At 40.8% G+C, this 25,889-nt stretch overlaps 1 protein-coding gene across 2 annotated transcripts in view; it reads left to right on the top strand.

Moving 5' to 3' along the window:
- The first annotated feature begins 14,346 nt into the window (after window positions 1–14,346).
- LOC135519143 (anosmin-1-like) overlaps window positions 14,347–25,889 on the top strand; it is a 67,657-nt gene continuing 56,114 nt past the window's right edge. For both annotated transcript variants that reach the window (XM_064944219.1, XM_064944218.1), the window contains exons 1-2: window positions 14,347–14,629; window positions 22,738–22,785. In XM_064944219.1, coding sequence (XP_064800291.1) covers window positions 14,435–14,629; window positions 22,738–22,785 — 243 coding nt within the window. In that variant the 5' untranslated portion in view covers window positions 14,347–14,434. The remainder of the gene's footprint in view (window positions 14,630–22,737; window positions 22,786–25,889) is intronic.

Genomic DNA, 25,889 nt, shown 5'->3' with positions numbered 1-25,889 from the left:
ACGTCTACATCAATCAAGAATAAACTACACTGTAATCCCAAAATATATATTTGAAGTGAATCGGAATTCCAAGTTTGAAGAATTGCAATCATTATAATCTTAGCTTTGTTAGAAAATGACTAATGTTTCTAATGCACAAAGGCCAAAGACCTTGGGTTGGTTAGATCTGGTAAAAGGGCTACGGTAGTAATCTTCAAATGATGCAACCCTACATTGTATCTGGCCTTTGAGTTGATTCCCCTCCCCCACTGATCTGTATTTTTCGCCTGTAGGGTCACATAGTGGTTGATTAATTCTCCTTTGGCATTGCTCAGTCATTCAGATTTGGAAAGTAAATAACAAGTTGACATCGTTACTGCTCTACATTCGTGTGACACATTCCTTTGGTTACCGTATGAGCGTGAATATTTGCGCACAAAAGACTAAAGAATTATGCAATTCATCATCACACAGTAGGTCAGAGTACCATGCACACGTTTGAAAAAAATAGCAATGGATTCATACCTATGTAATAACATTGTTATTAACACTTATTACATAGTATTGCATAGTACTTTAGTACTATCACTGTTACCGTTACCACATTTTATTTTACCAATGATAGTGATACCGACTGTACTACTACTGTAGCCAAGTAAAATGTGGATAATGAACTGCTAAGTGTGACTGTATATCAAAAGCATCACTCATAGCCAAAATTGAATTTAAATATAATTTAGATTAATTAAGATGTAACTGACAGTAAAACCATCCAAAGACATTACACTTTTACATCAAACTTTATAAATCATTCTTGCGAGTAAAGTTGCTGCATCCTTGCATCCCAGAATTTAGCTTTCTCCTTTCCTCTGCAAATGATTTTATGGTAAAACCATCTTTTCTACTTTATTCTGATTAAATATATATATTGGCTGTACAAACAGATGAAAGGATTTGATCATATTCCTCATCACATTGTCTTATTACAATATTACCCCCTTATTTAGGGGTCAACGGGCAAAAAAATTGCCTTTTCCAACTGCACTTTCCAGGCCTCTGGGGATTTTGTGGCCAGCGTGGCTAGTGTTTTCTGCTCTGAAGAAGGGCCTTATGTTCATTTTTTGAACTGGGCTTAATTTGTAGCCAGTAAGAGTACGGCTATTAGTGTGTATGTGGTAAGAACTCTTCCTGCCATGGAGCTGGGTCTGACCTCCTAACAAAGAACAGGTTCAGTCTGTTCCCCCTCCCCCAACCCGGGAGACTGATGAGGGTCACGTGACCTTTCTAGACAGCACAGAGTGGGGATGGTAATATGTTGATGTGGGGGAAGGGTGCCGATAGTCACACAGCTCTTGTTGGGCTGTTATTAGCACTGGGAAGCGCAGCCTCTAGCAGGGTTTTATCCAGCTGTGTCTCTGTTTCTCACTGTGCTGCAGTAGCCATTGACATATTGGATTTAGCTCCCAAGCCCTCCTGCTTTAATCATACCATAAAGAGAATACGAGCACAGGCAGGGTGTGAGTCAGTCTGGCAGGGCCAAGACAATCCACCCACCAATAAGAAGCCGACTGTGTATGTGTGTGAGTGCTAGTGTTTATGCACATGTTTGTGTGTGCTCGCATCTGTGTGTGTGTTTGTGTTAGGGTGTGTGTTTGTGCGTGTGTGTGTAAGTTAGTGCCTATGTGTATGCCTCTGTGTGCACATGCGTGTGAGTGAGGAAAGGCTTTGTGAACTCAGTAACACTGTACCCCCCCCCCTACTTCCATCCTTCCCATCCCCCACTGCAAGCAACCGCACAGGCGAGAGACGCATGAGGGTTTCTATGGTGCTGTTATGTCATACAGACCCATTTTCCAGACAGAGCAACACAGCATACAAGAAAAGGAAAGCTATTTTCAGCGACAGGGTTTGAGTGTTTACCTTTGTGAAATTCCACTTCTCAGAGGGAATATACTTTTTATATGACTACACTTTTTGCTGCAAATGTATAATGTATTTTATCTTCTCACATAAATCTATTAGGTCGATACTTCTCCGCTGAGATGTTTATCTGGAGGAAATATATTACCATGTTCACATCTGACATGACATTTTTGTCATTTAGCAGAAGCTCTTATCCAGAGCAACTTACAGTTAGTGCGTCTCTCATAAGGTATTCAGGTGAGACAACCACATATCACAGTCATAGTAAGTACATGTTTACTCAATAAAGTAGCTATCAACAAAGTCAGAGGTGGTAAGAGTGGAAAAAAAGTCAAGTGTGAGTGTTCATGAAAGGGAGGACCAAGAGACCAGAGGTGGCTCAGGTTGGGTGTAGTGGTGATAGAGAGGGGTAGTTCACACATTGAGGAATGCTTCTTAAAGGAAGTGCAGTGCATTCTTTCTCAGCTATAGTCAAATTACTGAGGGAGGGAGGGAGGGAGGGAGTGAGGGGAAAAGTGGGGAAATCAGACATATGCCAGCGATTCAAGAGCTGAGGTCAGGGGTCAAGGGTTGATGACCTGTGGCTCCTGCTGCTTCTCTTCTCCTCCTTCCACCTCTTGCTTCCTTCCCTCCTCCAAGTACTCAAACAATAAGTGTTAATGAATGACATGACAGTTGATGTCTCTAGTAGGTTTTATATTCTAATGTACTGAGAATGTGCAATAGATTATACAGGGATTATCTGTGGTGAGAAGCAACTTGATTCCCTTCATGATTGAGTGGTTATCTCTTATAGAAAATCGATCTTGATTTGGCTCTATTACTAGAACAATCTGTATCCAAACTGCAATATGTTTACACATAATCTAGGCCTATGTAATACTGCTCAATATTTGTTTTGGTCCGAATGGCCAAATTAACCTTAATAATTATAATGATTTTGACACCATAGGCTGTTACAACTCCCACTTAAAGTCAATGTGAGAATGTATTTCATATACATACCCTTGCAGGAAAGTAAACATGAAAGCTTTTAGATTGTAACCTAAGTTAATATTATAGTCCTGTGTGACTCACTTGGTAGAGCATGGCACTTGGTAGAGCATGGCACTTGGTAGAGCATGGCCCTTGGTAGAGCATGGCACTTGGTAGAGCATGGCACTTGGTAGAGCATGGCACTTGGTAGAGCATGGCACTTGGTAGAGCATGGCACTTGCTATGCCAGGGTTGTGGGTTTGATTCTGCTAAATGAATCAAATGTTTATATTAAAGATCCTTTTCCACAGCAGACATGATGTTCGGAGACAGTCTTTAGTCACAATAGCCAAAATAGAACATGTACAATGCAGATTACTTTAATGGTATAGCTAGTTGAAATGTCAGCGATTCCAGGTTTTAATGGAGATGCTGACAGCGCTGAATATTATGTTATGAACCCCCTTCACACTCGGTAGCTAGAAATGACAATTTACAGTTCTGCTTCATTGTCCACTGAGGTGACAAATCTCATTCAAAACCATTGTTCGCCCTCATTTTTTCTCAGTTGTTAATCTTTCACTTTGTAATTAAAACCAATGTGTATTACCGCAATGTAATCTAACAACACCTTTGAGAAGACCAAAAGCTTTTCATTTAATGCAAAATCATTTTACTAAGATAACAGTATCACCAAGGTCAATATTTCTACATCATCACAGTGTTCAGACAATAGAACAGGACTCCTTGTAAGATCGATTGCATATTTTGGTAAAATAAAAGCAAGCTAAATACTAACATTAAATGTCTAGTTTATAACTTTCACAGCGTTCCCCCATGGGACACTAAATGCTCTGGGTGGTTCATGAATTTCACCTCACAGCCTGGATACATCTAAAACACAATATGATTTATACAGAAATCTAACTGGAGATGTGGTCTAATAGTGATAATGCATTGTTTGTTTTGAAGGATAGGGGACGGGGAATGTCTGCTATAGCCTAGTTACCGCTGTGAAATCAGTTGATTCAGCCTGGTGCTATGTCATGTCAGCATTTTGCTGTGTAATGGGGCCATCCACTCAGCTTAGCCAGCCAATGAAAGTAGTAATACAGCCGAGTGAGTCGTCACCCCACACTATCACCTTGCTTTACTAATGGGATTGTTTGTATGCATTGGGTCTACTTAATTACTGAGCTGCTTTAGTCCCTATAAAGACATATATCAATGACACTGTGTGTATGTATGAGCTATGGGCCAGGGAGTTTTGTATGTGGCAGAAGAAAGTTGTTGTGTAAGGTGGACTGGAACAATGGACAAGCAGTATTTTTCACATAATAAAGGTAATTTATGAGGTTACTAAGCCCTTCCTAGAGATATTTTTCCAGGTGAGGTTACAGTGATTGGCATTGTCATTATATTATATTGCAAAATAGATCATAGAACCGCTATACAAATGGTGTGTGTGTGTGTGTGTGTGCGTGTGTGCGTGCGTGCATGTGTGCGTGTGTGTGTGTCAGAGAGAAAGAACAAATCAAAATTAGAATCCAAGATGTGTTCTATTTTCCATTACATATGTAATTTTGATAATTATGTTCCTCAGACGAGAAAACCTAAATTAATTATCCATTGTTTGTTATTAATGCTGGATCATCTCCTGGAAATAATTATTACAAATTAAACAAACCACTAAAAAAGCAGAGTACTCAGCACCCACAAGTTTGTATGTGGCAACATTGCCATCTACTGGCCACTAAATGTCTTCACTCTACCCTGTGCTGTATCTCATTCCCATCAGCTCTGATAGTACCCATCACGTTCATTAATAGTGTACGGAAAAAACTTTTTTCAAAGTTCATTTTTTTCTCTCAATATTATATTCAATGAATACAAGGTTCCTTAACCTCACGTTAACGGTAATGCTAAGAGTCAGAGTGGAAAGTCAAGGATAACCCACCTAGCAAAATGATTGAGTTTATTACCTGGCCAACAGCCTCAGAGGGACACTCACACATCAATCAAAATACATTGAGCAGATTAAAAAACATTATAACATTGATCAGTTATTGGAAAGTAACTTAATGGCACTATCCACTTTGGGAAGCTTGTAGAGTTAAGAATAGCAGACAGAGGTGTAATGTGTTCGTATGCTTGGTAAGCGTTATGCAACATCTTTTTGTGTAGGAACCCATTACACCTCTGTTTGTCTGAACAAGCTTTTGGGAGAGCGCGATAGTTATCTTTTGAAGAGTTGAGAAGAGCAGCCTGCTGATATCAGTGCCTACAGTGCTGCACAATGCAGTATTGTTTAGGGAAGTAGTGGTGTGTCATGTTCTGACCTTAGTTCTTTTGTTATGTCTTTGTTTTAGTATGGTCAGGGTGTGAGTTGGGTGGGTTGTCTATGTCCGGTTTTCTATGATTTGCTATTTCTGTGTTTGGCCTGGTATGGTTCTCAATCAGAGGCAGCTGTCAATCGTTGTCCCTGATTGAGAACCATATTTAGGTAACCTATTTTCTATTGTGTTTCGTGGGTGATTGTTTTCTGTTTTCTGTTGTGTCTGCACCAGCCAGAACTGTTTTCAGTTGTCGGGTTATTGTTTTTGTTCAGTGTTCAACTTCTTTATTAAAAGATATAGACACATACCACGCTGCACCTTCGTCCTCTTCTTCATCCACTGACGACGACCGTTACATGGTGAATGTCAGAACAATATTCCAAGGGCATCTATGTTCAGAAGTCTCCCACACTTAACAGTTTTTCCGACCTCATATAGAGGATAAATATTATCACAGGGAATGTGGGAAAGTCTTGTGAATACATTCTGTTGATGGAGTCCATAGTCTAGACTCTAGTATTACAAACAAAGACTACTGTACCAAATTGAGAGGGACCACTGTAAGAGTGTAGTCATTTCATAAGACTGAAATTGTGGCACTCCAGTAGTTCATTAGAACACCATAACTATCATGGTTAAATATCTGGTCATGTGAAAAATACTGATTTCAGCAATGGCAAAAGGTGTACAATAAATCAAGTTTAAAGTATGTAATATTGGCAAGGACTCGATAACAGTCATCAACGCATATTGAAACAGTCCAGACATATTTGCTCAAATGATTCCCCCTGGTGGTAGGAAATAAAACTGCCACGGCGAGAATGAGAGACATTTTGGGACTCGGCCCTAGATGTAACCAGTTATACAATTTAATATACCACAGTGTCAGTGTTTTCAACAGCCCCATTTCAGCCCTACATGCCTCCACTTGGAAAATAGATGTGTATCTGTTGTAATGATGTCATCACAGGTGTTAGCACTCATGATGCCGTGAGACATTATTATGTTTGTTGTTATTCTTGGCTTTTCTGCAGTTTTATGCAATATCTCAATATCATCCCAGAGACATTATCAATGTGCAATCATGATGTGCTTAGATAAAGAATGGGTCACCTGTAGTGATAAAAGCAGTATGGCTTGTATATTCTTGTCTTTCTCTTTATGGGAGGCATTGGAACTGTCTTTTTCCAATGGGCTGTTTTATGTGCAATAGGCTATAGAATATCATGCAATGGCTGTAGGTACTGTCTGAGACCATACAAAAAGTGTGGGGAAAACAAGAAACTAAAAAGGAAAGTTGAGCCAGATTTATTGGGGGTGTTAAGTCAGGACATTCCACATCCACCTTCTCTATACAGTACCAGTCAAACGTTCCGACACCTACTCATTCAAGGGTTTTTCTTTATTTGTACTATTTTCTACATTGTAGAATAATAGTGAAGACTTCACAACTATGAAATAACACATATGCAGCAACCAAAAAAAACAGTTAAATAAATCAAAATATATTTTAGATTCTTCAAAGTAGCCACCCTTTGCCTTGATGACAGCTTCTCTTGGCATTCTCTCAACCAGCTTCACCTGGAATGCTTTTCCGACAGTCTTAAATGAGTTCCCACATGAGCTGAGCACTTGTTGGCTGCTTTTCCTTCTCTTTTTTATTTTTTATTTTATTTAACCTTTATTTAACCAGGTAGGCTACAACTGTGACCTGGCCAAGATAAAGCACAGCAGTTCGACACATACAACAGCACAGAGTTACACATGGAATAAACAAACATACAGCCAATAATACAGTAGATAAATGAAAAGTCTATATACAGTGAGTGCAAATGAGGTATGATAAGGGAAGTAAGGCAATAAATAGGCCATGGTGGCGAAGTATTTATAAAATTGCAATTAAACACTGGAATGGTAGATGTGCAGAAGATGAATGTGCAGTAGAGATACTGGGGTGCAAAGGAGCAAGAAAAATAAATAAATACAGTATGGGGATGAGGTAGTTGGATGGGCTATGTACAGGTGCAGTGATCTGTGAGCTGCTCTGACAGCTGGTGCTTAAAGCTAGGGAGGGAGTAAGAGTCTCCAGCTTAAGTGATTTTTGTAGTTCGTTCCAGTCATTGGCAGCAGAGAACTGGAAGGAAAGGCGGCCAAAGGAGGAATTGACTTTGGGGGTGACCAGTGAGATATACCTGCTGGAGCGCGAGCTACGGGTGGGTGCTGCTATGGTGACCAGTGAGTTGAGATAAGGCGGGGCTTTACGTAGCAGAGACTTGTAGATGACCTGGAACCAGTGGGTTTGGCGACGAGTATGAAGCAATGGCCAGCCAACGAGATCGTACAGGTCGCAGTGGTGGGTAATATATGGGGCTTTGGTGACAAAACAGATGGCTCTGTGATAGACTGCATCCAATTTGTTGAGTAGAGTGTTGGAGGCTATTTTAGAAATGACATCGCCGAAGTCGAAGATTGGTAGGAAAAACAAATGATTTGTTGAAAAACAAATGATAGTCCCACTAAATGCAAACCAGATGGAATGGCGTATAGCTGCAGAGTTCTGTGGAAGTCCAGGATCCAGTTGTAGAGGGAGGTGTTTATTCCCAGGGTCCTTAGCTTATTTATGACCTTTGTGTGCACTATGGAGTTGAACGCTGAGAAGTATTCAATGAATAGCATTCTCACATAGGTGTTCCTTTTGTACAGGTGGGAAAGGGCAGTGTAGAGTGCAAAAGAGATTGCATCATCTGTGGATCCATTGGGGCAGTATGAAACTTGGAGTGGGTCTAGTGTTTCTGGGATAATGGTGTTGATGTCAGCCATGACCAGCCTTTCGAAGCACTTCATGGCTACAGACGTGAGTGCTATGGGTCAGTAGTCATTTAGGCAGGTTACCCTAGTGTTCTTGGGCCCAGGCACTATGGTAGTCTGCTTAAAACATGTTGGTATTACAGACTCGGACAGGGAGAGGTTGAAAAATGTCAGTGAAGACACTTGCCAGTTGGTCAGTGCATGCTCGCAGTATACATCCTGGTAATCCGTCTGGCCCTATTGCCTCATCAATGTTGACCTGTCTTACGGCTGAAATCCTGTTAACGGGATCTATATGACAACAGCCAGTGAAAGTGCAGGGCGCCAAATTCAAGCAACAGAAATGTCATAATTAAAATTCCTCAAACATACAAGTATTATACACCCTTTTAAAGATAAACTTGTTGTTAATCCCACCACAGTGTCCGATTTCAAAAAGGCTTTACGACGAAAGCACACCAAACGATTATGTTAGGTCAGTACCGAGTCACAGAAAAACACAGCCATTCTTCTAGCCAAAGAGAGGAGTCACAAAAAGCAGAAATAGAGATAAAATGAATCACTAACCTTTGATGATCTTCATCAGAATGCACTCCCAGGAATCCCAGTTCCACAATACCACAATAAATGTTTCTTTTGTTCGATAAAGTCCATAATTTATGTCCAAATACCTCCTTTTTGTTTGTGCGTTTAGTTCACAAATCCAAATTCATGAGGCGCAAGCACTAGGTCCAGACGAAAAGTCAATAAGTTCCGTTACAGTTCGTAGAAACATGTCAAACGATGTATAAAATCAATCTTTATGATGTTTTTAACATAAATCCTCAATAATGTTCCAACCGGACAATTCCTATGTCATTAGAAATGCAATGGGACGCAGGTCGCTCTCACGGCCACGCGCGTGACCAGCTCATGGCCTTCGGCCAGACACCTGGTTGAAACAGCTCTCATTCGCTCCCCCTTCACAGTAGAAGCCTGGAACAAGGTTCTAAAGACTGTTGACATCTAGTGGAACCCTTAGGAAGTACAATCGGACCAAATTTACACTGTATCTTGGATAGGCAAAGATTTGAAAAACTACAAACCTCAGATTTCCCACTTCCTGGTTGGATTTTTTTCTCAGGTTTTTGCCTGCCATATGAGTCCTGTGGTACTCACAGACATCAGTCAAACAGTTTTAGAAACTTCAGAATGTTTTCTATCCAAATCTACTTATAATATGCATATCTTAGCTTCTGGGCCTGAGTAGCAGGCAGTTTACTCTGGGCACCTTATTCACCCAAGCTACTCAATACCGCCCCCCAGCCATAAACGTTTTTAAGGTCTTACTCACATCGGCTGATGAGAGCATGATCACACAGTCTTCCAGAACAGCTGGTGCTCTCATGCATGTTTCAGTGTTATTTTGCTCGAAGCAAGAAAATAAGTAGTTTAGCTCGTCTTGTAGGCTCGTGTCACTGGACAGCTCTCGGCTGTGCTTCCCTTTGTAGTCTGTAATGGTTTGCAAGCCCTGCCACATCCGACGAGCATCAGAGCTGGTGTAGTACGATTCAATCTTAGTCCTGTGTTGACGCTTGCCTGTTTGATGATTCGTTGGAGGGCATAGCGGGATTTCTTATAAGCTTCCAGGTTAGAGTCCTGCTCCTTGAAAGCGGCAGGTCTAGCCTTTAGCTCAGTGTGGATGTTGCCTGTAATAATCCATGGCTTCTGGTTGGGGTATGTACAGTATGTACGGTCACTGTGGGTACGACATCATCGATGCACTTATTGATGAAGCAAATGACTGATGTTGTGTACTACTCAATGCCATCGGAGGAATCCTGGAACATCTTCCAGTCTTAGCTAGCAAAACAGTCCTGTAGCTTAGCATCTACTTCATCTGACTACTTTTTATTGATCTAGTCACTGGTGCTCCCTGCTTTCATTTTTGCTTTTAAGCAGGAATCAGGAGGATAAAATTATGGTCAGATTTGCAAAATGGAGGGCGAGGGAGAGCTTTTTATGCATCTCTGTGTGTGGAGTAAAGGTGGTCCAGAGTTTTTTTTTCTCTGCTTGCACATTTAACATGCTGATAGAAATTTGGTAAAACAGATTTCAGTTTCCTTGCATTAAAGTCCCCGGCTACTAGGAGCGCCGCCTCTGGGTGAGCGTTTTCTTGTTTGCTTATGGTGGAATACAGCTCATTCAATGCTGCCTTAGTGCCAGCCTCTGACTGTGGTGGTAAACAGCTACAAAAAATATGGATAAATTCTCTAGGTAGGTAGTGTGGTCTACAGTTTATCATGAAATACTCAGGCGAGCAACAGTTTGAGACTTCCTTAGATTTCGTGCACCAGCTGTTATTTACGAAAATACATAGTCCACCGCCCCTTGTCTTACTAGACGGCACTCTTCTATCCTGCCGGTGCAGTTAATAACCAGCCAGCTGTATGTTGAGTGTCGTCGTTCAGCCACGTCTCCATGAAGCATAAGCTATTACGGTTTTGAATGTCCCGTTGGTAGTCTAATGTTTTCTAGCAGAATGGAAGGAAGGGTTTATTCGATTGTCTACAAATTCTCAGAAGGCAGCCCGCTCTCCGGACCCTTTTTCTATGCCTCCTCTTCATGCAAATCACGGGGATCTGGGCCTGTTCCCGAGAAAGCAATATTTAAATTATGAAATTTATATTATTTGAGCTGTTCTTGCCATAATATGGACTTGGTCTTTCACCAAATAGGGCTATCTTCTGTATACCACCCCCCTAACTTGTCACAACACAACTGATTGGCTCAAACACGTTAAGAAGAAAATAAATTCATCAAATGTACTTTTAACAAGGCAAACCTGTTAATTTAAATACCTTCCAGGTGACTACCTTATGAAGCTGGTTGAGAAAATGCCAAGAGTTTGCAAACCTGTCATCAAGGCAAAGGGTAGCTACTTTGAAGAATTTCAAATATAAAATATATTTTGATTTGTTAAACACTTTTTTTGGTTACTACAGGATTCCATATGTGTTATTTCATAGTTTTGATGTCTTCACTATTCTACAATGTAGAAAATAGTCCAAATAAAGAAAAACCCTTGAATGAGTAGATGTGCCCAAACTTTTGACTGGTACTGTACTTGTATTTTGTGTCTTTGATGGTTGTAACAGTATGTTTCAGTGATACTCATATATAATAACACTGACAATCTGTATGACCTGAACATTGGCTTTAAGGAAAAATATTGCCAGATGGGGAAGTGGGGAGGTCCTTAGGACTGTTAACAAATTGATGTCTTTCAAATGATCCTAATATATTGATTCGAGGGTGGTAGACAGTAATAAAATAACAAAATCTGACCTTTAAAGGATATGGAACAAGAGGAACAATCATCATGATCACAATCACAATTTAAACCTATACAAACTAAATTGCCTCATTTAATTTGACAGATAATGTCATTGGTAAGCACAAAGAGGCATGTAACTTTCAATCTGTATATTTTCTTTCATGCACTGTATTCACTATTATTTGAACAGTAGTCTTTTATAGCTAATGTACTTAGTCTGCCCATACCTCACTAAAATAACACAAGATATCATGTATTTGATCATCAGTCAGGATCCTGTACATGCTTGTCCTTTCTGATCTGAGAGCCTTCATACTACTGCAGTCACAGGTGTGTGTAACAATGAATACACCTGCAGCCTTTGGGATCAAAGATGGGTGCTGAGCACTTCTTCTTACAACAACATCAAAACTGGGTGAAAACGGATGCTGGTTTGTTACCAATCCCCCAAACTTTTTTTCTTCTCCATATCATGTGTCAAAGCCCATATTTGTGTAACAGGACTGAAGCAGACCATGCAAGCAGTGGAATATATCAGACTACCGCAGCTTGGAAGTTGTGCTCAGTGAAATTGACAATGTGTCAGAGGCTTTCCCATACACAAGCTCTCAATTGGATGAAACACTACTATTTTCACATGTTGTGCAGGAAGGAAGTGTAGCCATAACAACCTGCCACGTCACACTCAATCATCTTCAAGATACAAGAAAAATAGCGTACTTGTCTTCACATCAATTCTCAGTATTTGGTTTACCATTTATATTTTGTTTGCGTTAAGGCACCATTTTGAGTATGGATGTATAGCTGTAGGTCAGATGTTGGGGTCAGGGGGAGGTTGGGGTGGTGGGGTGGTTAGGTTCAGGCCATTCAGAGGTAATGCTGGGATTAGGAGATTTTAGAAAGGAAGTTTGGGTTAATGGGCTTCAGTTGGAATTGTCCTGGAAGATATCAACATACTCTAAATGTTGACCAATGATACATTACACATTTTTTTAAACAATGCCATCAGGGCAATCCCACAAATCGTCCTATATTCAACAATACAAAAGTGTCTTTATCTTTCTAGGTACCTATAGATTACTCAATCTAGAGAACTCAGACTTCGGAGCAAAGTACACACAGGTTTATTTACGCATGTAAACATCAGTTGCTAGTAGAGACCCCAACAGTAATTAATGGAGTGAATTAACACGGTGACGAGGGTAACTAAAAAAAAATCAGGTGCCAGAGATGCATCTCTGCCCAGACAAACACCTCTGGTCCTGATCTGGCTTTATGGCCTGAGGTCACGATTGGCAGAGGTTTTCCCAGTCAATGAAACGATGGAGTCAGTGTGAGGAGGGATGCATGCGTGTCCCACAGGCTGTAGGAGACATTAGGACCACACACAGGCACCGTGTTTCCTTCACCACACACCATAAAACCCCTACCACACATGGCTGTAATAAGCCAACAAATTAAGCCATTTCACTGTTTTTAAGGTACACAGACATCCGCGTTTAAATATTTTAAGAGTGGCAAGGGATCACTCACCACAAGTTATCTCTCACCACATTATGCTCTGGGACCACCAGGGAAATGAACACCCATTCAGATAGTGTTTCTGCCGCCATGGGAATGTGTTTACACACCATGCAACAGTATCAGAAAAATGGTAGCTGTTTCTCTTCTCTAATCACAAATCATACTCTAGCAAACATGCCTAGTGGATACACAACCTGCAGGAGGGATACCTATAGGATACGTAACTGATAAATATGTGTTATTGGACACAGAAACTAGTATTTTGGGGGTGATCCCTGTCCTTGGCACCAGCAGCCTCATTAACAGACCCATTTCATGAGTGCGAGAGAGAGAGAGGTAAGGGCTGAAGTATTTGGCACTGAGCATCGCTGGCCCAGGGCAAGTTGGCTACCTGACCCAAAATCGAATAATTGTGTAAGTCTCCATTTGCATCCCATTCTGCATACTGTTTAAGAGCAACCCTTATAAAAGCTCATTACATTGCGGCTGTAATGGTATACAAGAAAGCACTCCCATAAGCTGAGAATAGCAGAGCAACAGTGTCTTTTTCCCCCTAGGGAACTTTCTTATTAAATACTGACGTTGTTTGTTTTTTTCAACAATAAATGGCAAGGATTTAAATATTTTCCTACATGTCATATTTGCTCCAATCCCTAGGCTATGAAACAATGCCAGATAATGGGAGACCATGTAGAGGAATTTGTTTTAAGATGGTTTTAATTGTTTTCTAGGTAGAATATTTTTCCGAGCTACTGTTAAACGGTGAGGCACAGGCTGGACGAAAGGGGTTTCCTGGGAAGCTTTCCAGGGGCCATATATGGGGTCTTGGACAACCTGTATACTATGAATTTCTGATGTGTTGTGTCATCAGTAGGTGGCAGTAGGTCGAAGACATGAAATGTGGAGCTTCCTATTCAAGGTGTGGTTTATGTAGGATGAGCTATTTATGTTTTGGGGAAATAGTAATACTGCATGATAAACAGTGTAGCCTAGGTAATCAGGTCCACTGTGAAAACCTCTAGCCTAGTGTGTGCAACTAGAAGTTCTGCAGATTTTAAATCAAATAAATAAAATGTTACTTGTCACATGCGCCAAATACAACAAGTGTAGACCTTACTGTGAAATGCTTACACACAAGCCCTTAACCAACAGTGCAGTTTTAAGGAAAATAAGAGTTAAGATAATATTTACCAAATAAATAAATAACACAATAATGAGGCTATATACAGGGGGTAACGGTACCTAGTCAATGTTACATAAGTAGCCAATTCATGTCATGATATGACATTGATTTAAAATGTTAATCATAACAATAGCACAAAATCATTCAAACCATTAACTCAAAAATAGTTAATTTCAAAATCCTTCACAGTGAGTCCACAACCTCTACCTGCTACAAGGCACCCGCAGTATTTGACATTCACATCGGTATCCGCCAATCACAGAGCGCACGCGGTTCTGACTCCTCCCCAGTGTATAATTGAAGTTTCTTTAGTTTCTCCACTGGAGTCAACACGCAGTGTAGCCCGATCAATGGACGAATAAAAAGCAATAGACTACCCGCAAACGAAAAATGTTGCCCAGGAGCGTAAACGTATGTGTTACCCTGTGTCTATGGATTACAGAGTTGTCGACCCATGGAACTTTCGCTTCGAGGACCAGGCAGGATGACTCTTTCTTCACTGGCAGCATTTACCGAGCTAGATGTGCCTCAAGGTGTCTCAGCCTGCACATCACTCGCATCTCCGCTTTTTTCAAGCACTCCCAGGTAAGAGTGTGTTGCTCACAGTCTCATCAACTTTTACGGAATTTACGCATTATGTGTCCTCCTCATAATAAAAATAAGGCATTTTTCGAGAGACAGAGTTGAGGTCAAGACACGCACTGCATCTGTTGAATAAGCTATTGGTACTGAAATGTCAGTGTAAACGATTTGGCCTCTTCTATGAAATAATAGCTTATTGATAATCTTGTGGGGCCGATTGGTTTTGCGTTCCACTATATGGATACATTCTGCAGCAGAGGACATGGCACTTACTATTATAATGCAAGGAAATTCTAGCATTGCCATTCCGTTTAAAAAAATCTATTAACTGGTTAATTAATAACCAATAAGTAATGAGTGCTGCTCTTAAGATGTGTTAACCAAGTTGAGGTTTTCACATTTTAGGCATTTAGCATACAGTCTTATCCAGAGCAATGTACAGGTGCAATTAGGTTTAAGTACCTTACTCAAGGGCACATTAACATATATTTTTTCTTCTTCACCTAGTTGGCTCGGGATTCAAACCAGCGACCTTTCAGCTACTGTCCCAATGCTCTTAACCTCTAGGCTACCTGTCACGTCTTTGGATGTATGCTCTACTTTGTGTATAGTCTATCAAAATGAGGCCGTTTTCTTCTCACCCCACATTCATTTCACTCACCTCACAATTAGCCATAAATAACCTGGAAAATGGATCACAAGGCTGATACACACCGATGGTCACCACCAAGTGTGTTTTGATGGCCTTCTACAATTTGTGTTGGAAGAAGTGATTTGCTGTAATTAGCCTTGTCCTCTGGGTGATTTGATAAGCGGTGTCAGAAGTTTTCACCCTTCACCGGACACAGTTCTCTCTCATGACCCAGTGAAAAGGACTCACCACTGATCCTTCTCTTCTCCAGCACTCTTTCACCTTCTATCTGCACTCGGTTTTTCACTAGTGAACATTTGCATTTTCAAGGATGAAGTCAGGCCTTTCACACTGTAGTATTTTATTACTAATTGCTGTGTGAGTTTTGAAATCAATGTTAGGAGAACTCGTCAACTTGACTAACTATCAATTGAGTGCTTTGTCTCTCTCTCTCTTCTCTATATTTGTTGGGTTTATGTTAGGTCATATGTTTTGTTATTCTTTATTAGACCAGTTAGTGTATTAAAGCTCTCATAAATTAGTTTGAAGATAATTTCAACAACTTCTCAACACTACCCAGGCATTTGATATTGAGGCATACAATCAATCACCATTCAACTGAAAAGTCAGAGGTTGAGGTGAAACGAGTGAACTCCTCTGCAACTATAAAGGGTTAATTGTCTAGTAATAGACTCCAGAGCCTTAGCATTTGTATTTGATCTCAGGTGTATTCAGAGGCCAGGAAATTAGGAGGAAGAGGTGCATTTATGCTCAGTGATAAGGTGCTGGGTGAGCAGGCTTGCAGCTCCAAGAATAGAAATTGTTGTTGATACTCTGTGAGGACTGTCAAATGCACTGTGTTCTCTCTCAGCAGGCTCTTTCATGTGGAAATGGGATGTCTGGTCAGCTGAAAAAACACATGCCTCCCTGTGCCCCAGCCCTAACCCATGCCACCAAATTCCTGAGTCACGCTTCGTAGAAGGGACACTAGCCTCCTGATGCTATCCCCAGTGAGGTCACCTTCTTGCTAAACGCAGAGGCCCACTTTGGCTAAATGTGATAAGCTCTAATGTACTTTTGCCACAAACTGGCGCATGCTCAGTCAGCGCTCGGCATGCTGCAACCCACAGGTGGATCTGCTTCCTCTGCCAGATCTTATTACAGAGCAGGCCTGGCCGGGCGGCTGCTCTCCTCCCTCCTCTAATATGATTGAGACTTTAGACCTCTTAATTCAACTCGGAAAGCATTCCTTCTTAGTAATAGGGGCAATTTAATACTGTTTAAGGAAACCAAGACACACAAAGTTTCCAGTTTCATGTAAATAGACACTTTCAGCAATAGCTTTTATCTAGAGGGGACATTTACTGTTGCTTGATTTTTCACATTAGAACAAATATATAAAGTAACCTCTTTGTGTGTATTGTACAACAGCCAATTTTCATAACTTTTGTAGCAGCCAGAAACAATTTTCTTATGTTTTTTTATATTGCCTTTTTATAGAATTTATAGCCTAATAGATATATTTGTTTGTATATTGAAATTAAAAACTGGAAATGATTTTAGCACTTTCAGCTGTAAACTCCCAGACAAGTCCTCCCTTGAACTTGGCTGAATCAGGATCCAAGGAATACGGTTTTAATTGTCAGTGATGAGTTATTGAGCTTAGTAGGAACAGACTGAAGATGAGGTCGGAAAAAGGCATGGCCTTTTGGATTTATGGCAATTTAACATTTATGAATGTAGAATTACTTCCAAATCCAGATGTTTTTATTGACATTTTACTTCGCTTATAGGGGACTTGTCAACCTGGTACAATAGACAGAGGGGAACACCCAGTCATAAATATGGTCACTGGACACTTTTTAAAATATTAAGAGTGAACTGGGTTCTCTGTTCACTTACATTCTGAAAGCATCAGGTTTGTAGTGGATGATTTATGTGAGGACCCAGGAAGCCAAAAAACAAGGTGTGGACTTGTTATTACATTTGAAGTCATAAATGGAATTTTAAAATGATATTTGTTTCATACCCAATTAGCGGAGGTACTGAAAGTTAGTATTGCACTTGAGAGACTTATGTTCATTGCTAAGGAAAGAAAGTAGTTTATCCATTTCCACTTGTTTTAGCCTTTGATATTAAATAAGTTGGGGTGGAATCAGACGACAGCCACTGCTTGTCTCGTGTGGACTTTTTTTTATTAGTGAAGACTGGATTAATAGGGGTCTATGTAGCTTGGCCACACCTCTGTAAAAGGTTTAATCCATGCCAGTCGTGTCTGTAATTGTCAGCTCTCAGTGAGTGCTGCTGCCTGGTACAGCCTCTAGTGTCTCCTCAGACAAACAGTACACATTCCTGACAGGATACAGCCTCAACACCTTCACCATTTCAATGTGATACAACATTCACTTATAGCTCCTATTATATTACTACTCGTGTATGTTATCCTGAAGAACAGGACTCTGTCATTAGCCCTGCCTTTCCATTTACACATTTTATTTACTCAGAGCCCACAGCTATGGACTTAGATTTGAAGGGGTTTTATTTGAGCCAGTCAATAGATGACATGACCTGGGGGTTGCTTAGTTATTTTGATCCAGAGAGGCTCCTGGGTTGTTGATGGACATATAGGCAGGTTGCTTGCTCTTTGAGCTGTCAAAAAATGAACCACACTTGGCTTTGAATGGGGTGCTGGGCCATCTAATCCATAAAATAATAAAGTCTAGTCTGCACACCAAGATGCACTACACATATATTTATTGTTTGACAATATTTCGATCCAAATAGATGTTTGTCAGGTCTTTTACCGATGTCAGTGATGTACAATTTCTGTGCAGAATTGCTGAAAACATAAATATATTCATCAGCACTGATTTAATATAATGTAGGACTGCAGCTACACAATATTAGTTTCTGAAAAATTGGATGTAGAAAGTGAACACTGAACAGAGATGTCACAAAAAAATCTTACTGATGAACAGGAAACAAAAGAGAGCGGTTTTCAAAAGAAGGAATGCAGAGCAGGCTTTTTGCCCATGTTCCTCAAATGTCTAGACGATACAACATGCCCCCGGCCACCTGCTCTTCCTTCTCAACTGACACAAGTCATAATACATCTCTGGGGTGAATCTGTGTTTCCAAGACTTCACCAGTGACACAGAGAAAGCTGTGAATTGATCTGGACGGTATTAATCGATCAGTGTCTTTGACAGTCCCTCAGCAGCTCTGCATAATGTTGAAACTGCTGAGGAATTCCACTGAGTCGTTGGGATGAAGTCTTGACCTATAATTATTCCCCATTGCTCTATGACATGCTGGGGTCAGGCCTGGACAGCTGGGGCAACGTCCCACTGAGCCCCACCAGTGCTGCAGAGATGCTGTCACTGAGCCAAATTAGCCCCTCTGCGGATCCCTATCTGTCGCCATTGACAAAAGGGCTGTGAAAGGTGTTAAACTAGGCCTGTTATTTAGGAGCGGGTCTGGACTCTTGACAATTTGTATAAATGATCTCGAGTGTTCTCCCGCAGTGTAAATGCCAGGGGTTTATTTACTGTCACTTGATATATTATTTAGATTTGTTTGATCATTATTTTTTATTTTTTGTATGAGCCTACACATAAAAAAAATATCCATCATGTTATAGAGCACAACATTTCAATCAAAATACAGTACATACAGTGCATTCGGAAAGTATTCAGACCCCTTGACTTTTTACACTTTGTTTCAGCCTTATTCTAAAATGGATTAAGTTTTTTCCCCCTCATCAATATACACACAATACCCATAATGACAAAGCAAAAACTGGTTTTTAGAAATGTTTGCAAATGTATGAAATATGAAAAACAGAAATATTACATTTGCATAAGTATTCACACCCTTTACTCAGCACCTTTGGCAGCAATTACAGCCTCAAGTCTTCTTGGGTATGTCGCTACAAGCTTGGCACACTTGTATTTGGGGAGTTTCTCCAATTCTTCTCTGCAGATCCTCTCAAGCTCTGTCAGGTTGGATGGGGAGCGTCGCTGCACAGCTATTTTCAGTTCTCTCCAGAGATGTTAAATCGGGCTCAAGTTTGGGCTCTGGCTTTTTCCAAAGCCACTCCTGTATTGTGTTGGCTGTGTGCTTAGGGTTGTTGTCCTGTTAGAAGGTGAACCTTTGCCCTAGTCTGAGGTCCTGAGCGCTCTGGAACAGGTTTTCATCAAGGATCACTCTGTACTTTGCTCCGTTCATCTTTCCCTTGATCCTGACTAGTCTCCCAGTCCCTGCCACTGAAAAACCTCCCCACAGCATGATGCTGCCACCACTGTGCTTCACCGTAGGGATGGTGCCATGTTTCCTCCAGACATGAAGCTTGGCATTCAGGCCAAAGATATGAAGCTTGGCATTCAGGCTAAAGATTTCAATCTTGGTTTCATCAGACCAGAGTCTCATGGTCTGAGAGTTCTTTAGTGGGCTGTCATGTGCCTTTTACTGTGGAGTGGCTTCTGTCTGGCCACTCTACCATAAAAGCCTAATTGGTGGAGTGCTGCAGAGATAGTTGTGCTTCTGGAAGTTTCTCCCATCTCCACAGAGGAGCTTTGTCCGAGTGACCATCGGGTTCTTGGTCACCTCCCTGACAAAGGCCTTTCTCCCCTGATTGCTCAGTTTGGCTGGGCGACCAGCTCAAGGAAGAATCTTGGTGGTTCCAAACGTCTTCCATATAAGAATGACGGAGGCTACTGTGTTCTTGGGGAACTTCAATGCCGCATACATTTTTGTACCCAGATCTGTGCCCCAACACCCCGGCAATCCTGTCTCAGAGCTCTACGGACAACTCCTTTGCCTCACAGATTTTTTTTCTCTCAACCTGTTTTTGTCATTATGGGGTATAGTGTGTAGATTGAGAGGAAAAAAAATATTTTATCAATTTTAGGATAAGGCTGTAACAACAATGTGGAAGACGTCAAGTGGTCTGGATACTTTCCGAACACCTTCCTTATTTTGAGTTGCATCCCCCCTCCCTTCTGCCCAGCCTAAATTCATCGGGGCATGGACTCTACAAGGTGTCAAAAGCATTCCACGGGGATGCTGGCCCATGTTGAATCCAATGCTTCCCACAGTTGTCAAATTGGCTGGATGTCCTTTGGGTTTCTTGATACCCACGAGAAACAGTTGTGTGGAAAAACCCAGCAGCGTTGCAGTTCTCAAAACTGGTGTGCCTGTCCCTGGCCACTATTATCATACCTCGTTTCAAGGCAATTAAATATTTTGTCTTGCCCATTCACCCTCTGAATGGCACACTTACACAATCCATGTCTCAATTGTGTGACGGCTTAAAAATCCTTCTTTAACCTTTCTCTTCCACTTCATGTACACTGATTTTTGAAGTGGATTTAACAAGTTCTGTCAGTAAGGGATCATAGCTTTCACCTGGTTAGTCTGTCATGGAAAGAGCAGGTGTTCTTAATGTTTTGTATTCTCAGTGTACTTTTCTTCTGTAGTATTGCTTACTGTATCCTACCCTGTTGCAGCCTGCCTTAAAGGTGCATTCTTCATGTTTTCCGGTTCCAAAATGTCAGGTGCTGTCTTTGAAATGTAATCTATAGGTGGAACATAGTGATAGGGGGGGGGGGAATCGATGAAGTTACATAATCTTTGTTATTTTTGATGTATCGTTTTGACTATCGCAGTACAATTTTGACACTAGTTGGCCACACCAAAACTCCAGTATTTTTCCTTCATAGATTATTCTCAATCTTCTTTTTAAATAGGGAGCCAATTTATTTTCAGCACCTTTCTTTCCATGACTGTTAACTTTTGTTTCCTCATGGCTCTCTATTGTCCTCTGTGTCAGACATATGGTAAGCAATATGTTTGGAACATCAAATAGCAATAAAATCACAGTATCAAATCGAAATGCCTATAGAATCGTGTGAATCGCAATAGATATCGGATCTGCACCTAAGTATGGTGATATCGTATCGTGAGTTCCCTGGCAATTCCCTACTAATTTGATCTTTGTTTGGTAAAATTCTGAGTTTTGTCAGTCTTTCATCCTGTTCATTAGTAACATGGATTTATTTGAGATGTTATTAAAATTGGCAGTAGAGCAGCTTGTGGAATGGACGTTTTAAAGGTAGAATCTGCTGTAGGGGGAAATAGCGGCCTCAACCACTGGCTGTCCCACCACCGTTATTGTTGCCAAACTGAGGAGCGTTGCTCAGCATGGTACAAAATACATTGTACATATTGTGCTCTTCTATCTCCCGTGCAATGACGTCTGCGAGGGGAAGAAACTGTTTTCAGTAACTTCTGTGTTATAGTATTGCAAATGCAGTTACACAAATAAGTAATACAGCTTTAGAAGTTTGTTCTAGAATTCCTGATGTACCATGAATGTCTTTGAAGCCAGCTGACTGTTATACTTGACGCCAAACACGCAGTGCTCACTTGTACTGGATGGCAAAGTAAAGCCTTTAATGATCAGTTTTTTCCTGAGGTCTCACTGGGAATTTCCACTGGATTACATTGTTTGAGAAGGCTTTGAACTTGACATTGAACTTGAGCAGACTTCTTGGTTTGCAGACCTTTAAAGTTTGGCCAGTCAGTCCTGTCGCAGTGTCTTATTGTACAGAACAAAGCACTGATTCATGTCTAACGGTGACCTTTCATTTGTAACATACGTCAGCTCATGGAAATTCATACTCATTGCCTTTATTTACGTTTCCTTTCTCTATATTTGAAATGTCCAAACTATTCATAATGGCAAATTAACTTCTTTGGGAATATGAGCTAACCAATGAAGCACATGAATCTTCCAACCTACAGCCAGAGTGCAATTTTAGCCCCTAATCAAATGGTCAATTTTGTCTGGGCGGTTATTTATCTTACATTTAATGTCCAAGTGAATCCATATGGGAGAGAATAGCCTTGTGGTCCTTTGCTCTATTGGAGCTCAGGAAATGGCCACTTGTGTCAGGCTTTTAAGCCATTAGAACTTCTCAAGATGACAGGGAGACACTTTGTCTTTAGGCACAATTGGGACCAAATCTTTGGCTTCATGGGTCCCAGAAGGTGACACAAAGCAATTAGGGGGGTATTAGAGGTGTCTGCAGTCTCCATATGAGTGCTGACATCAATTCCTATGCGAGTGACCCCTGGGATGTCTGTTGTGAGATCAAATGCAGGCACTCCAATTCTGAACGACACTGAAACTGACCAGAGATCCACCCCAATCTGACCTTGCTTCGTTAAGATTCTTTCACCCCAATATGAATCCTAACTTCTAATTAAAATAATTAGAAAATGTTTTTCTTTGTGGTGAAACCGATTCAGAGCACACTTGTTTTTGCTTTTCAGATGTTTGTTTGAATTGTAGTGTGAATAGCTACTGTGTGTCCTGGAATGAAACGCCTTTCTTTTTGCATTACATTGACAATGACTGAAATAGATTTTTCTCCCTATAAAATCACAAGTCATAATCTTCTTTCTATTTTCATTACAGAATAATGGATCCTTGGTGTGGTGTCAGAATCACAAACAGTGCTCAAAGGTATGTAACACGTCTTGGCTGCATATGCTTAAAAAAACTAAATGACAGGAAATGTACAAAACAAGTTTGAGATACCTGATTTATACCATAACTTTATAGACGTTCTAGGCAAACAATTTTAAACTTTGATAGCTGTTATGCGCTTTACCTTCTCATCAGTCAAGTTGTTCTAGGGTTACTGAGATTCCACAACCCATTCTGATACAGCTCTTTGTTCATTAGAATTACAGTAGGCCATTTTATCCTCCATTTCTCAAGGGTTTTGTTTGGGTTTCGTGCCCTGTCCCGAAGACGGTTGATAGTAAGACTGTTGACAGGTGCTCTGAAAAGATGGTGCTGATATCTCCTCTCAGCTTCACCGGGAGCTGTTGACAAGCCCCTCACTGTGGTGTTGAGTCCACTTAGCAGACAGTAGACTGAGGACAGACTCAGCCCAAGGCATTCTGGGATAACAACCAGAAAGGCTTATGACGATGACACAACAGTGGGGCTCAAACACATGGGGCAACTCTGAACCCTAGTCACTATTTAGGGGACCACCTTTTGGCCTGCCCCATGTGACTCTGGCCTAAACAACTGCACTTTACTGCCAATAGGGTGCTATTTCATACTGTAACTGATGCGCTCTGTCTGTCAAACTCTTCTGTTCACATGAACCAGGACAGCAGCAACCGGCCTACCCGTTGGTTCTGATTGTGTCATAGTTTGAGGACTGAATTCCATCCAGGAAGTAAATAATCTAGCTGAGTGTTCTCATTCACACTTCTACAGAAGTTTACCATTTTTTGTTTTTCATCTCCTGTTATAAAAACATTGTCTAAATGGCTTATGTGAAGCGTGCTATTATGAAGGTGATGACCAATTTGGATCTCATCCTTGTCTGTACTAGCTCATATGGCTTGTTCATTTGGCATGGAGCACAGGTAGAGAAAAGAAATGCTCTCCTGTGTTAATGTTTGTGTTTCTCACGCTGTTTTATTGAGGTTGTATTCTAAATCATATACCTGAAAATGTCCAAGGACACCCAGTTCATTCGTCAGAGCTTGTGTGCTGAACATTTGGGCCCAATTAGTGTTGGACAGTATGATTTGGACACCCTCTGATTATAAATGACTACATGGATAATATGAAACACAGTGAAATGTCAAACTGCATAACAGCCTTTGCTGACTTCACAGTATTGCATTTGTTATGAAGATGAATTACAATCAACATCTTGTATTCACGCCCACATGTAACCAATCCCCTTTTGTTTGATATTTTAAATATTTCTATGTTCCTTCAAATCAAATTTTATTGGTCACATACACGTGTTTAGCAGATGTTATTGCGAGTGTAGGGAAATCCTTGTGCTTCTAGTTCTGACAGTGCAGCAATATCTAACAAGTAATATCTAAGAATTTCACAACACATACCCAATACGCACAAATGGAATTAAGAATATATAAAGATATGGACGAGCAATGTCAAACCCAGGGCCTCAAGCTTAATGATGAGCTTGGAGAGTACTATGGTGTTGAATGCTGAACTATAGTCAATGAACAGCATTCTTACGTAGGTATTCCTCTTGTCCAGATGGGATTGGGCAGTGTGATGGCGATTGCATCGTCTGTGGACCTATTGAGGCGGTAAACAAATTGAAGTGGGTCTAGGGTGACAACTAAGGTGGAGGTGACATGATCCTTGACTAGTTTCTCAAGCACTTCATGATGACAGAGGTGAGTGCTACGTGGCAATAGTCATTTAGTTCAGTTACCTTTTGATTCTTGGGTACATGAACAATGGTGGCCATCTTGAAGCATGTGGGGACAGCAGACTGGGATGGCCAGCTGGTCTGCGCATGCTCTGAGGAGACGCCTTCTGGGCCGGCAGCCTTGCAAGGGTTAATGCATTTAAATGTCAGTGTATGAGCCCACAGTCCTTGGTAGCGGGCTGTGTCTGGGGCACTGTGTTATCCTCAAAGAGGGCAAAGAACATGTTAAGCTTGTCCGGAAGCCAGATGTCGGTGTCCGCAACGTAGCTGGTTTTCCTTTTGTAGACCCTGCCACATGTCTTGTGTCTGAGCTGTTGAATTGTGACTCCACTTTGTCTCTCTACTGACGTTTTGCATGTTTGATTGCCTTGCGGAGAGAATGACTACTCTGTTAGTTTTCTGCCATATTCCCAGTCACCTTACCATGTTTTAATGTGGTGGTTCACAATTTTAAGTTTTGCGCGAATGCTGCCATCTATCCTCAATTTCTTTTTAGGGTAGGTTTTAACCTCTCTAGGGTATGTGCGTCCCACCCGGCCAACATTCAGTGAGTTTGCAGAACGCCAAATTCAAATACAGAAAATTCAGAAAAGATACAACTATTAAACATAATCTTTAAATCTAACTTCTTGTGAATCCAACCACCGTGTCAGATTTTAAAAATGCTTTATGGCGAAAGCATACCTTACGATTATTTGAGAACATAGCCCAGCAGACAAATCATTACAAACAGTAACCAGCCAAGTACAAGAGATACACAAGTCAAAAATAGAGAAAGTAATCACTTACCTTTGTCTTCTGAGTGCAACCATATGAAGATCATTCATGTATTCAATAAATGTTCCTTTTGTTCGATAGTTTCTTTATATCCAAAAACCTCAGTTTGTTTGCGTTTTCTTCTGTAATCCACAGGCAGACAAAAAATTCAAATAGTATCTGTAAAGTTCATAGAAACATTTCAAACGATGTTCACAATCAATCCTCAGGTTGTTTTTTAGCCCAAATAATCGATAATATTTCAACCGGACAATAATTTAGTCAATATATTTAGTAATTTAGTCAATATAAAAGGTAAACAAGAAAGGCACTCTCCCGGTCGCGCACATGAAAAAGCTCTGTGACACAGCAGGGTCCACTCATTGACTGCTCTTACTCCCTAATTTTTCAGAACACAAGCCAGAACAAATTTCTAAAGACTGTTTACATCTAGTGGAAGGCATAGGAACTGCAATTTGAGTCCTAAGTCAATGGATACTGTAATGGCATTGAATAGAAAACTACACAAAATATCCTACTTCCTGAATGGATTTTTCTGAGGTTTTCGCCTGCCAAATCAGTTCTGTTATACTCA

This window comes from Oncorhynchus masou, chromosome 29 (genome assembly GCF_036934945.1).
Source record: "Oncorhynchus masou masou isolate Uvic2021 chromosome 29, UVic_Omas_1.1, whole genome shotgun sequence".
NCBI lineage: Eukaryota > Metazoa > Chordata > Actinopteri > Salmoniformes > Salmonidae > Oncorhynchus > Oncorhynchus masou.
Note: the sequence above shows the minus strand (reverse complement) of the source record. Positions and strands in the feature narration are given on the sequence as shown.